This window comes from Mobula birostris, chromosome 28 (assembly GCF_030028105.1).
Source record: "Mobula birostris isolate sMobBir1 chromosome 28, sMobBir1.hap1, whole genome shotgun sequence".
Classification (NCBI taxonomy): Eukaryota; Metazoa; Chordata; class Chondrichthyes; order Myliobatiformes; family Myliobatidae; genus Mobula; species Mobula birostris.
The window spans coordinates 10,870,829-10,884,125 of record NC_092397.1 but is presented as its reverse complement, the minus strand read 5'-3'; the positions used below and the strand labels follow the sequence as shown (position 1 = coordinate 10,884,125).

General features: G+C 46.0%; 1 protein-coding gene across 2 annotated transcripts in view; it reads right to left on the bottom strand.

The window, feature by feature from the left end:
- The window catches only part of frmd8 (FERM domain containing 8), a 59,957-nt gene that overhangs the window by 17,194 nt on the left and 29,466 nt on the right, over positions 1 to 13,297 (bottom strand). For both annotated transcript variants that reach the window (XM_072245727.1, XM_072245728.1), the window contains exons 7-9: positions 11,601 to 11,819; positions 5,669 to 5,792; positions 4,904 to 5,053 (exon numbers count right to left, since the gene is read on the bottom strand). In XM_072245727.1, the coding sequence (XP_072101828.1) occupies positions 4,904 to 5,053; positions 5,669 to 5,792; positions 11,601 to 11,819 (493 nt within the window). The remainder of the gene's footprint in view (positions 1 to 4,903; positions 5,054 to 5,668; positions 5,793 to 11,600; positions 11,820 to 13,297) is intronic.

Genomic DNA, 13,297 nt, shown 5'->3' with positions numbered 1-13,297 from the left:
GTTAGGGGTCTAGATGGTTTAGAGTTTGTAAAATGTGTTCAGGGAAGTTTTCTAAATCAATATATAGAGGGACCAACTAGAGAGGATGCAATATTGGATCTCCTGTTAGGAAACGAATTAGGGCAAGTGACAGAAGTCTGTGTAGGGGAGCACTTTGGTTCCAGTGATCATAACACCATTAGTTTCAATTTGATCATGGACAAGGATAGATCTGGTCCTAGGGTTGAGGTTCTGAACTGGAAGAAGGCCAAATTTGAAGAAATGAGAAAGGATCTAAAAAGCGTGGATTGGGACAGGTTGTTCTCTGGCAAAGATGTGATTGGTGATGTGTAGGTTGGGAAGCCTTCAAAGGAGAAATTTTGAGAGTGCAGAGTTTGTATGTTCCTGTCAGGATTAAAGGCAAATTGATAAGGAATAAGGAACCTTGGTTCTCAAGGGATATTGCAACTCTGATAAAGAAGAAGAGGGAGTTGTATGACGTGTATAGGAAGCAGGGAGTAAATAAGGTGCTTGAGGGGTATAAGAAGTGCAAGAAAATACTTAAGAAAGAAATCAGGAGGGCAAAAAGAAGACATGAGGTTGCCTTGGCAGTCAAAGTGAAGGATAATCCAAAGAGCTTTTACAAGTATATTAAGAGCAAAAGGATTGTAAGGGATAAAATTGGTCTTCTTGAAGATCAGAGTGGTCGGCTTTGTGCGGAACCAAAGGAAATGGGGGAGATCTTAAATAGGTTTTTTGCGTCTGTATTTACTAAGGAAGCTGGCATGAAATCTATGGAATTGAGGGAATCAAGTTGTGAGACCATGGAAACTGTACAGATTGAAAAGGAGGAGGTGCTTGCTGTCTTGAGGAAAATTAAAGTGGATAAATCCCCGGGACCTGACAGAGTGTTCCCTCGGACCTTGAAGGAGACTAGTGTTGAAATTGCAGGGGCCCTGCCAGAAATATTTAAAATGTCGCTGTCTACGGGTGAAGTGCCGGAGGATTGGAGAGTGGCTCATGTTGTTCCGTTGTTTAAAAAAGGATCGAAAAGTAATCCGGAAAATTATAGGCCGGTGAGTTTAACGTCAGTAGTAGGTAAGTTATTGGAGGGAGTACTAAGACACAGAATCTACAAGCATTTGGATAGTCAGGGGCTTATTAGGGAGAGTCAACATGGCTTTGTGCGTGGTAGGTCATGTTTGACCAATCTGTGGAGTTTTTCGAGGAGGTTACCAGGAAAGTGGATGAAGGGAAGGCAGTGGATATTGTCTACATGGACTTCAGTAAGGCCTTTGACAAGGTCCCGCATGGGAGGTTAGTTAGGAAAATTCAGTCGCTAGGTATACATGGAGAGGTGGTAAATTGGATTAGACATTGGCTCGATGGAAGAAGCCAGAGAGTGGTGGTAGAGAATTGCTTCTCTGAGTGGAGGCCTGTGACTAGTGGTGTGCCACAGGGATCGGTGCTGGGTCCATTGTTATTTGTCATCTATATCAATGATCTGGATGATAATGTGGTAAATTGGAGCAGCAAGTTTGCTGATGATACAAAGATTGGAGGTGTAGTAGACAGTGAGGAAGGTTTTCAGAGCCTGCAGAGGGACTTGGACCAGCTGGAAAAATGGGCTGAAAAATGGCAGATGGAGTTTAATACTGACAAGTGTGAGGTATTGCACATTGGAAGGACAAACCAAGGTAGAACATACAGGGTTAATGGTAAGGCAATGAGGAGTGCAGTGGAACAGAGGGATCTGGGAATACAGATACAAAATTCCCTAAAAGTGGCGTCACAGGTAGATAGGGTCGTAAAGAGAGCTCTTGGTACATTGGCCTTTATTAATCAAAGTATTGAGTATAAGAGCTGGAATGTTATGATGAGGTTGTATAAGGCACTGGTGAGGCCGAATCTGGAGTATTGTGTTCAGTTTTGGTCACCAAATTACAGGAAGGATATAAATAAGGTTGAAAGAGTGCAGAAAAGGTTTACAAGGATGTTGCCGGGACTTGAGAAACTCAGTTACAGAGAAAGGTTGAATAGGTTAGGACTTTATTCCCTGGAGCATAGAAGAATGAGGGGAGATTTCATAGAGGTATATAAAATTATGATGGGTATAGATAGAGTGAATGCAAGCAGGCTTTTTCCACTGAGGCAAGGGGAGAAAAAAACCAGAGGACATGGGTTAAGGGTGAGGGGGGAAAAGTTTAAAGGGAACATTAGGGGTGGCTTCTTCACACAGAGAGTGGTGGGAGTGTGGAATGAGCTGTCAGACGAGGTGGTAAATGCAGGTTCTATTTTAACATTTAAGAATAAATTGGACAGATACATGGATGGGAGGTGTATGGAGGGATATGGTCCGTGTGCAGGTCAGTGGGACTAGGCAGAAAATGGTTCGGCACAGCCAAGAAGGGCCAAAGGGCCTGTTTCTGTGCTGTAGTTTCTATGGTTCTAAATCTTAAAGCCATAGGAAGGATATACTGGCTTGGGGAGGCGATGCAGAGGAGGTTCACCAGGTTGATTCCAGAGATGAGGGGGTTAGACTATGAGGAGAGATTGAGTCGCCTGGGACTGTACTCGCTGGAATTCAGAAGAGTGAGAGGAGATCTTATAGAAACATAAAATTATGGAAGGGGTAGAAAAGATAGAGGCAGGAAAGTTGTTTCCACTGGTAGGTGAGACTAGAACTAGGGGACAAAGCCTCAAGATTCAGGGAGTAGATTTAGGATGGAGATGAGGAGGAGCTGCTTTTCCCAGAGAGTGGTGAATCTGTGGAATTCTCTGCCCAATGAAGCAGTGGAGGCTACCTCAGTAAATACATTTAAGACAAGGTTGAGTAGATTTTTGCATAATAGGGGAATTAAGGGTTATGGGGAAAAGGCAGGTAGGTGGAGACGAGTCCATGGTCAGATCAGCCATGATCTTATTGAATGGCGGAGCAGGCTCGACGGGCCAGATGGCCGACTCCTGCTCCTATTTCTTATGTTCTTATTCCAGTTAAGCTGGTAATTATTCATATTCCAGATTAATGAGCAATAGAGTTATTGGTGTAACACATTAGCGTCTCTGCACAGGAAGTTAAAATCCAATATACATCAAAAGCTGTCAAGCCTAGAGACCTCCACCAGTAAAACAGACACACTATTTGACAAGGGAATGATAGTTGTCAAATCTCTTTCTCTACACAGTGGTTTTTAAATTGGGTTATTCAAGTTTCTTGCTTTGCGACTGCCTGTAAGCAGACAAGTCTCAAGGTGCATAATTTGTACATTCTTTGATAATAAATGTGCTTTGAATCTTTGAAGAAATGGAAGTTTATACTTTATTTTTTGAGATACAGCACGATAATAGGCACACCTCTTTTTCTCTTATTAGGGAGAGCAAGCGAGCATGTGGTATGTCGAGTTACTGGGTGAACGAGTAGTCTTTGGGGTACTGCAAGTCCGTGTCATTATTGATGCTTTGCTGCACGCTTGAGTGCTCAGTGGGGGGGGGGGATGTTTTTTCTTGCTGGTGGGGGAGGGGGCAGGTGGTCATTGCCTTACTGCTGCTTATGCGTGGGTGGGGGGAGTTGGGGGGAGGACTTTGGAGTTCTAACATTTAACTCGTTCATTCTTTGGAGCACTCGTCTGTTTACATGGATGTTTACAAAGAAAAAGAATTTCAGGATGTATATTGTGTACATTTCCCTGACATTAAATGCACCCATTGAAACAGGCGCGTCTGGACACAGGAGAAAAGTGCAAACTCCTTACAGACAACGCTGATTATTGAACCTGGGTCATTGCTGCTGTAACAGACTAATCACTACACTACTGTATGTCTGTCTGTCTCTTGCTCTCTCTCTTTCTCTCGCCCTGTACTATTCCCCAGACCAGTTAGAATCAGCTATAGGAATCAAACTGATTAACCAGACATCGATCCTTTAAACTCCAAGATACTAGAAGCACTCCTGCAAGAGCTCTAATTAAGCAAATAATTAGATTATTCAATACTTAGAGATACACCCCAGCGCCCAGAATCAGCAATTCAAGATTTTCCCCTATCAGAATCAAGGCGGTGACAAGGTCATTTAAATTCTGGGTGTGTAACTATGATTGTGTTCCTGTGCGTTGGGGTTCAAAAGAAACATCAGGTTCGCACTAAGTGCTTGCAGCACTTGACTGAGAACCAACATCACAGCTTGGGCCCTGAGGACGAGGGAGCACAAACCAATCCTCATAAAGGGTCCAGAAGTGGAGGGAGTGAGCGATTTCAAGTTCCTGGGTGTCAATATCCCCAAGGATCTAACCTGGTTCCAACATATCAATGCAGCCAAAAAGGAAAGACTGCACCTCTATTCCATCAGGAGTTTGAGGAGTCTGTCACCAAAACACTCAAACTTCTACAGAGCATTCTAACTGGCTGCATCTCCATCTGGTATTGGGGGGGGGGGCGGAGGAGGGGGAGATCACAGTAAGCTGCAGAGAGTTGTAAACTCTGTCTCCATAGTACCTGCACTAGCCTCCGTAGCACCCAAGACATTGTCAAGGTGCAGTGCCTCAAAAAAAAAAGCGGCTTCCATCACCAAGGACCCTCACCACCCAGGACATTGCTACCACCAAGACGGAGATACAGGAGCCTGAAGACACACGCTCAGTGATTCAGGAACAGCTTCTTCCCCTCTACCGTCTGATTTCTGAATGGACATGGAACCCATAAGCACTACCTCACTACTTTTTAAAAAAATTTGTTTTTGTATTACTTATTTTAACCAATTTAATATACATATACTTACTGTATATCAATTTTTTTCCTGAATTTACCTTGTATTGCTGACAAGATGTTAACAAATTTCACAACATTTGCGGGTGATGTTAAATCTGATTCTGAAGATTACCTGCTACTTACAAGCACTATTGCATCTTAAATGAGAAGCTGATGGTACCTGCTTGGAGTAGATCTTCAGAAGCTTGTTTACCACAGCTCCCCCCTCCTCACCGTCAAACTCCAGCCACAAGATGTCATCAGAGTCTTCATCCTCGGAGGACGTATAATCCCACGAGAGCTCATGAAAGTACAGAGCCAAGAGCACACACTGAGAGAGGGAGGGGGGGAGAGAGGGGGGAGAACATCGATCAGTCTCAATCAATGCTCGTCATTACCCTAAGGTCAGCTCTAGAAAGTTTAAGAGCTCCCTTGACTTGCTCTCTCCTGATTTCGTCAGCACCGAAGTCGCTCCAAACCAGCCACTGCGCATCAGCCCACTGGGCCACGATGGCGAGGCGTGAAGTTTCTGCTTTGCACCGACAAGCAGACACGCACAGGACACTGTGTGGCCCAGGCCAGCTGAATGAATCTCACTCTCTTCACACTGAGCCGCCACCCCTCAACTTGCGACCCTGGTTTGCAGTCACATGAGATTTATCATTAAGTGAGGCAACAGTTAACATGCCCTTAGGGTGAAAACACACATTACTACAATGCCCATGTCATAGAGTGAAACAGAAATCTACAGCACATTACAGGCCCTTCGGCCCACATTGCTGTGCTGACCATGTAACCAAGAAGCTGCCTAGAATTACCCTTCCACAAAGCCTTCTGTTTTTCTAAGCTCCATGTACCTATCCAAGTCTCTTAAAAGATCCTACTGTATCCGCCGGCACAGCATTCCATGCACCCACCCACCAGTGACAAAATTGCTAAAAGATACCTTTTCTTTACTGTCCATGACAGATACACCATCCAGACTGATCGCTATGGTTACTGACTTGCGTCCATTCCGCTGCAGGAAGCTCTGAGCTGGCCTGTCAATCTGGCCCGTGAACATCGCGGAGCTGAAGGCAAGAGGAGTGAAGGGTAAGGAGGGGAACACAGCAACGTTGGGAGCTTATTCACTGCACGAGCACCTCACACCCGTCCCCCTTTTCCGAAAAACAAAAGGATGGAAAGATCACCAGCGCCATCGAGTAGAATAATCACTGAAGTGAGAGGAAATAGACAGAAGGGAGAAGTGTGAGGGTGACCCCATTCAAGTTATTAAAAAAGGGTCAAAAGGGATGATGTTTGAGTATGAAGGATAAACACACTCCGTTCACACTTGTATACACACACACATACATACATTGGCTAGTCACTCTTCAGGTGTTGTGCTAGGTGTACGCACTTCAATGTCTTCCCCAGTCTTTTCTCATGGATTCTAAACCAAGCTGATGCATTTGGGTTGGCTTTCTAAACACAAAATACTCTGCAGATGCTGGGGTCAAAGCAACACTCACAACACGCTGGAGGAACTCAGCAGGTCGGGCAGCATCTGTGGAAAAGATCAGTCAACGTTTCAGGCCAGAACCCTTTGTCAGGACGACCTGCCGAGTTCCTCCAGCGTGTTGTGAGTGTTGGGTTGGCTTTCTGGTGCCTTTCCCCACCATACACGGCAGAATATTCCATTTCTTTAAAAGTATAAATGTGCACATTTTGTTTTTATACTGTATTTAAGGTACATACTTGTTTGCTTTGTAATATGATTGTAACTACATCATGGGGTGCATCACATTCTGATTCATGTGTAGTCTTAAGTTAACTTTGAGGGTAACTAAAGGTAGTGGTAACCACGTCGCCAAGTGGTTGAGGCGTTTGTCTAGTGATCTGAAGGTCGCTAGTTCGAGCCTCAGCTGAGGCAGCGTGTTTGTGTCCTTGAGCAAGGCACTTAACCATACATTGCTCTAGTGTCTGTGTGAGGAGTGGCGCCCCACACAGACTTCCAATCTCCGCCTTGTAAGGCATGAAAATGCCCGACACAGGTCTCATGGTCTGAGTCGAGGTTCCCCCTTCCCAAAGGTGGTATATCCTGGTGCCGAAAAAAAAACAGGGCAGATCGCTCTCGGTAACAGGGAGAGAGACCGAGCTGCCAGGAGTTCACACCGGACAAAATGGTACGAAGCTATTGTGTTTTCTGCCAGATAACCTTTTGGAAATATTGGCAGGTTTTGCAGGTTTGGCTTTTGACGCACCTAATAAACACCTTTGCACGAAAGTGCTAAGCCACTCCAGCCACATTTTCCCCCCTTCAGTCAAAACCCACGTATTGTAACAGATACTCAGAAACGGGAGAGCAGAACAGTCATGCAAACATAACATTGGACAGCAATTTTCTTCTTCAGAGAAGGCAGGACTATGAATCTTCGAACCCTCAGTCAGTAGAAATAGAAGTGATTGCAGCTCGCTCTAACTGAATTTTTTGGAAGGATTCAACCAGCCTCTCCGAAGCCAGCGTGTCCCAGTTTGGCTTTTCAGGATATTCCCCGTCCTGCGACGTGCTCTACAAACAGAAGAGGCTAACCTGCCCAATTAATTCCTCTCAAAATCAGAAATAACTCAAGGTCAAAGGATACATAAATTTGCCCCAAAGTGGTGAAGCAAGAGCATTTCTGGCAACAACCCAAATCTAGGTAATAGAGGCAGTCAAGGACACAGACGTCCATTACTTTGAAACCATTTTGATGACAGGTTGCCAATCTAAAACACTTAAGTTTCTTTTCCCATCGATGTTGCCTGACCTGTTCAGCACCTGTGCACGTTCAAGCTGGCATCCATCATACCAGTGCCCAAGAACATGGTAACCTGCCTCAGTGACCGTCGTCCAGTGGCACTTGTATCCACTGTGATTCGAGAGGTCGGTCATGAAGCACACCAACTCCTGCCTGAAGAGTGATCTGCACCCACTCCCGCCTGCCTGCCCTCACAACAGGTCGTCAGCAGATTCTGTTTCCAGGGCTGGTACTCAATTCTGGAACACCTGGGTGAAGGAGATGCATACGGCAGGATGCTCTTCGTCGACGACAGCTCAGCATTCACAACTCTCGCCCCTCCCTCAAAAATCATCGCGGAACTCCAAGGCCTGGGCCTCTTTCCCTCCTTGTGCAACTGGTTCCTCGATTTCTTCCGTCCGGAGGACCCCAGTTAGTATGGACTGGCGACAACGTCTTCTTCCCAATCACCCCATCAGCACACGCACAACAAAATGCTGTGTGCTTAGCCCCCCTGCTCGACTCGCTTCACACTTACGACCACGTGGCTCAGTACAGTTCCAAAGCCGCGCACAAGTTGCTGACAACACCGCGTTGTCGGTGGTGACAAATCGGCATGCAAGGGCGAGACTGAAAATCAGGCCGAGTGCTGCCACATCAGCTTCTCAGGCTCCGTTCACACTAGACCGGATAATTTTGAAAACGAAGCCTTTTCTCTTCGTTTTGACCCTCCGTCCACATTGAAACGGCATTTTCATCCCCCTGAAAACGGAGCTTTTCTAAAACACTCTCCAGAGTGTGTAAATTTGAAAACGATTGTTGCGCGCTGTACTGTGGGCGGGGTAAATGGAGAGATTTAAAAACGCTGTCATGACAACACCACAACAATGCTTTTTCTGCTTCTGCTTGGTACTGCGCAAGCACTGCCGGACGGCTGTTATAACGCGCAGTCGGTGTGAACGGTGTGAGAGTTAGATTGTAAAGTGAGCTTTTTTGACTAGATCCCCTAAATTGATTTGATTGAGTGTATCTTTAAAAATATTAATGTCAGAAATACTGCGCAGGTGTGGCGGCAGAAGATTCCACTCTCTTGTTGATCTTGGATAGAGAACGGCTTCATGCGTGTGTTGTTTACTTTATTGTCTACGTTAATAGTTTGTTTGGAATTAAACATCTCCACTGCTTCGCTGACTTTGTAGTCATTTGTAACTCACAGAAACAGCTCAACTTCATTGTCTGTCTAAACGAAGAAGTCCGGTCTGCTTTTTCTAGCGGAGGTTTTCTTTGTATTCCTCGAAGACATTGTTGAAATGTTTCTTTCGCTGTTGTTGTTGGTACTCTAGTTTTTGACCAATGTAAATGGCACAACGCCGTCGCGGAAACGTAAATATTATACCGTTTCCCCTTCGCTTGTTTTCTGTAGATGTGTCTGCGCATGCCCAGTAGGAGTAGATTCGCCCAAATATCCGTTTTAATGTGGACAGATATTTTGAAAAACGCCGATCGTTTTTATGCGAAACCGGCGTTTTCAAAATTATCCGGTCTAGTGTGGACATAGCCTCAGACCCAGCGGAACCAAAGAGCCAACTGCAGGAGGGAGAAACTGGAGGTCAGTGAGCCAAGTCTCATTAGGGGAAAACCAAGCTGAAGAGGGTCCTTAACACATCAGAGGATCTGTCCTGGGCCCAGCAATCAAGCATCATCACGAAGAACACATGCATGACTTGCTTCTGCTTTCTTGTTTGCATACATTCGGCAGGTCACCAAAAACGTGGGACAAACTTCCATAGATGTATAGTGGATTGTATTACAGCCTGGTATGGAAACATCAATTCCCAGAAACAGAAAAGGCTACAGAGAGTGGTGGATATAGCCCAGTCCATCACAGCCAAAGCCCTCCCCGCCACTGAATACAATTACATGGAGAGCTGGTACAAGGAAACAGCATCCGTCAAAGACCCCCACCGTCCAAGCCAAACCCGCCTCTCGCTCATGGTGGAGGATTACAAATACCTGCGGATACGAATTGACAACAAACTGGACTGGTGAAAGAACACTGAGGCTGTCTACAAGAAGGGGTAGAGCCGTCTCTATTTCCTGAGGAGACTGAGGTCCTTTAACATCTGCCGGACGATGCTGAGGATGTTCTACGAGTCTGTGGTGGCCAGTGCTATCATGTTTGCTGTTGTGTGCTGGGGCAGCAGACACCAACAGAATCAACAAACTCATTCGTAAGGCCAGTGATGTTGTGGGGATGGAACTGGACTCTCTGACGGTGGTGTCTGAAAAGAGGAAGCTGTCCAAGTTGCATGCCATCTTGGACAATATCTCCCATCCACACTACATAATGTACTGGTTGGGCACAGGAGTACATTCAGCCAGAGACTCATTCCACCGAGATGCAGCACAGAGCGTCATAGGAGGTCATTCCTGCCTGTGGCCATCAAACTTTACAACTCCTCCCTTGGAGGGTCAGACACCCTGAGCCAATAGGCTGGTCTTGGACTTATTTAATAATTTACTGGCATAATTTACATATTACTATTTAACTATTTATGATTCTATTACTATGTATTATTTATGGTGCAACTGTAACGAAAACCAATTTCTCCCGGGATCAATAAAGTATGACTATGACTATGACCATGAACTTTTGGGCAGGAGGTACAGAAGCCGCGGGCCCCACATCACCAGGTACAGAAAGTTAGGCCCCACCTGAGCCATACGGACAACGCCAATAACCACTGAGCTGAACTGATTCTATGATCTACAGGTTCACTTTCAAGGCCATTTGACAAGAGTTGCAGCTTGCCTTTTGCACAGTGGTTGATTGTCTGTTTACATACGTTTTTCTTTTGGTGGAATTTTATTGTTTTTCTCCTCCTCACCGCCCCGCCCCGGCCCTGTAAATGCCTGAACGAGGATCCAGTCTCAGGGTTGTATATGGCACCAAACATGCACTTTGATGATAAATTTACTTTGAACTTTGAAGTTGCACATAATTCTCATTTGGAGATGTACTGCTGTTCCCTACGTGCTGGAACTCCTTACCTAGTAACACTGAGAGGACATCTATCACACGGACAGAGGCAGCCCATGAAAGTGACACACCACCATCTTCTCAAAGATACTTCGGGTTGACCAGTACTGTGCAAAAGCCTTAGGCACAAATATATAGTCAGGATACCTAAGAATTCTGCACAATACTGTAGCAATTTTATGTATTGCACTGTGCTGCCGCCACAAACAAATTTCTTGACATATGCAAGTGATGATAAACCTGATTCGGGTATGGGTCTCTATTGAGAGTGGGAAGGGGCAGGGAGAGGGGAATTATGGTTGGGAAAAGGGGAAGGGAGCAGGAAGCACCGGAGAGACAGTCTGTAATGATCAATAAACCAATTGTTCGGAATCAAATGACCTTGCCTGCTGTCTCAGGGTTGGTTGAGTCTGGACCAGTGCCGCCCCCTCTCCCACCTCCCCCCCCAACCATTACTCCTCCTCTGCCACCTGTCCTACACTCCTCCCATGGTGCTCCAGCCTCGCCATTCCCATTGTCCTTCACAAACCCCCTCTCCACTCCATGTTGACAAATAAGAGTACCATACAAATGTCTTGGGCTCCCTATCTCCCTCTCCCGCTCTATATAACCCACACCCCCCGCCATCTCAAGATCCTACAAGGTGTTCGGATGAAAACTCCACTAATGCCGAGGTCCCAAGTCAAAACTCCAAACCCAACAAAATACCACCATCTTCTGCTGCCAGCTCTTGAATTCAACCCAACTTCAACGATGAATTATATTGGGGAAAAGGCAGGTAGGTGGAGACGAGTCCATGGTCAGATCAGCCATGATCTTATTGAATGGTGGAGCAGGCTCGACGGGCCAGGTGGCCGACTCCTGCTCCTATTTCTTATGGTCTCGTGTAATTCCACTCGTGTTTCCCTGGCATCTCTCCTTTATTATTATTATTATACACCCCTTTATTCCAGAGACACACGTGAAGTATTACTAGGCTCCTAAGCAAACGGTTTCGCATTTGAAGCCGGCCTCGGTACAACTCGTGTCAACTCCTCGCACTCTGTTTTCAGGGTTCACCGGACCTCATCGCGTCTTACCCATAATACAGCAGCCCATGACACTTCTGCAGATACCGGTGGTAGAGCAGCTTCAGCGCCTCCGTCTCCTCGCACGCGGCGTCATCCACCAGCTGCCTGAAGGACTCGAGCAGCATCTCTTCGTAGCTCTGCTGCCTGGCCCCGCGGGACCGGAACGCCGACAGCAGCCCGCCATGCTTCTTGCACAGGTGCGTGGGGAGGAACAGGTCGATTTTCCCCCTGGAAACGGGTTAAAACACACCAACAGGTTTGGTTTCTGCAACCACTCAGACACCCCAAACCTTCGTAGGAGACTTGAGGTGTGATCATTTTGAAACTTGGCAAACGTGACGAACACAGCACTGACCAAATCATTTGTTTTGTTCGCAGAGCAGACTCGATAAGCCGATTGGCCGACTTCTGCTCCTTTGTCTTATGGTCTATGGTGATGTCAGCTGAGGGATAATCCTTTGCTTGGGCAACCTTACAAAAACTGCTGGATTTTAAAATCCGAACAGGTCTCGGTTTGCCTTTTACATGACCTCAAGGTAAGCCAAAGTGCTTTCCAGCTAAATGCAAGCAGGCTGTTTCCACTGAGGTTGGGCAGGACTACAACCAGAGGGAATGTCAACTCAGACCATGAGACTCACTGGTCTATAATTCCCTGGGCTATCTCTACTCCCTTTCTTGAATAAGGGAACATCATCCAAAACCCTGCAATCCTCCGGAACCTCTCCTCATCCTCATCGATGATGCAAAGATCATCACCAGAGGCTCAGCAATCTCCACTCTCGCTTCCCACAGTAGCCTGGGGTACATCCCAACAAGTCCCAGTGACTTATCCAACTTGATGCTTGCCAAAAGCTCCAGCACATCCTCTTCCTTAATATCTACATGCTCAAACATAGAACATAGAACAGTACAGCACAGTACAGGCCCTTCGGCCCACAATGTTGTGCCGACCCTCAAACCCTGCCTCCCATATAAGTCCCCACCTTAAATTCCTCCATATACCTGTCTAGTACTCTCTTAAACTTCACTAGTGTATCTGCCTCCACCACTGACTCAGGCAGTGCATTCCACGCACCAACCACTCTCTGAGTAAAACACCTTCCTCTAATATCCCCCTTGAGCTTCCCACCCCTTACCTTAAAGCCATGTCCTCTTGTATTGAGCAGTGGTGCCCTGGGGAAGAGGCGCTGGCTATCCACTCTATCTATTCCTCTTATTATCTTGTACACCTCTATCATGTCTCCTCTCATCCTCCTTCTCTGCAAAGAGTAAAGCCTCAAGTTTTTCAATCTGCTGCAAGTCATCCCTACAATCGGCAAGATCCTTTTCCGTAGTGAATACTGAAGCAAAGTATTCATTAAGTATCTCTGCCATCTCCTCCAGTTTCATACACACTTTTCCACTGTCATTATATTCATCAAAATTTAATTTCGTTTCTCCAAATTCCTACGTGACATAAGCAGTCTGAAATTACGTTTGTGTTCAGCTTCAAGCAGTCCATCATAAACAAAAGTTTCTGAGGAAGCTGAAAAAAATTTGTCGTCCAGTGTAATACTGATCGCAGAGGTAAATGAAATTAATGCGGGCAAGTAGTTTTAGCACGATGGTCAGAAGGGACAAGGTGGGCTTTGCCTGTTTCTATGCTATCCAGCTCCATCCTCAAACCTATTTATTTAACGCAAAACCCTCAGTGCTCTCCCCAACAC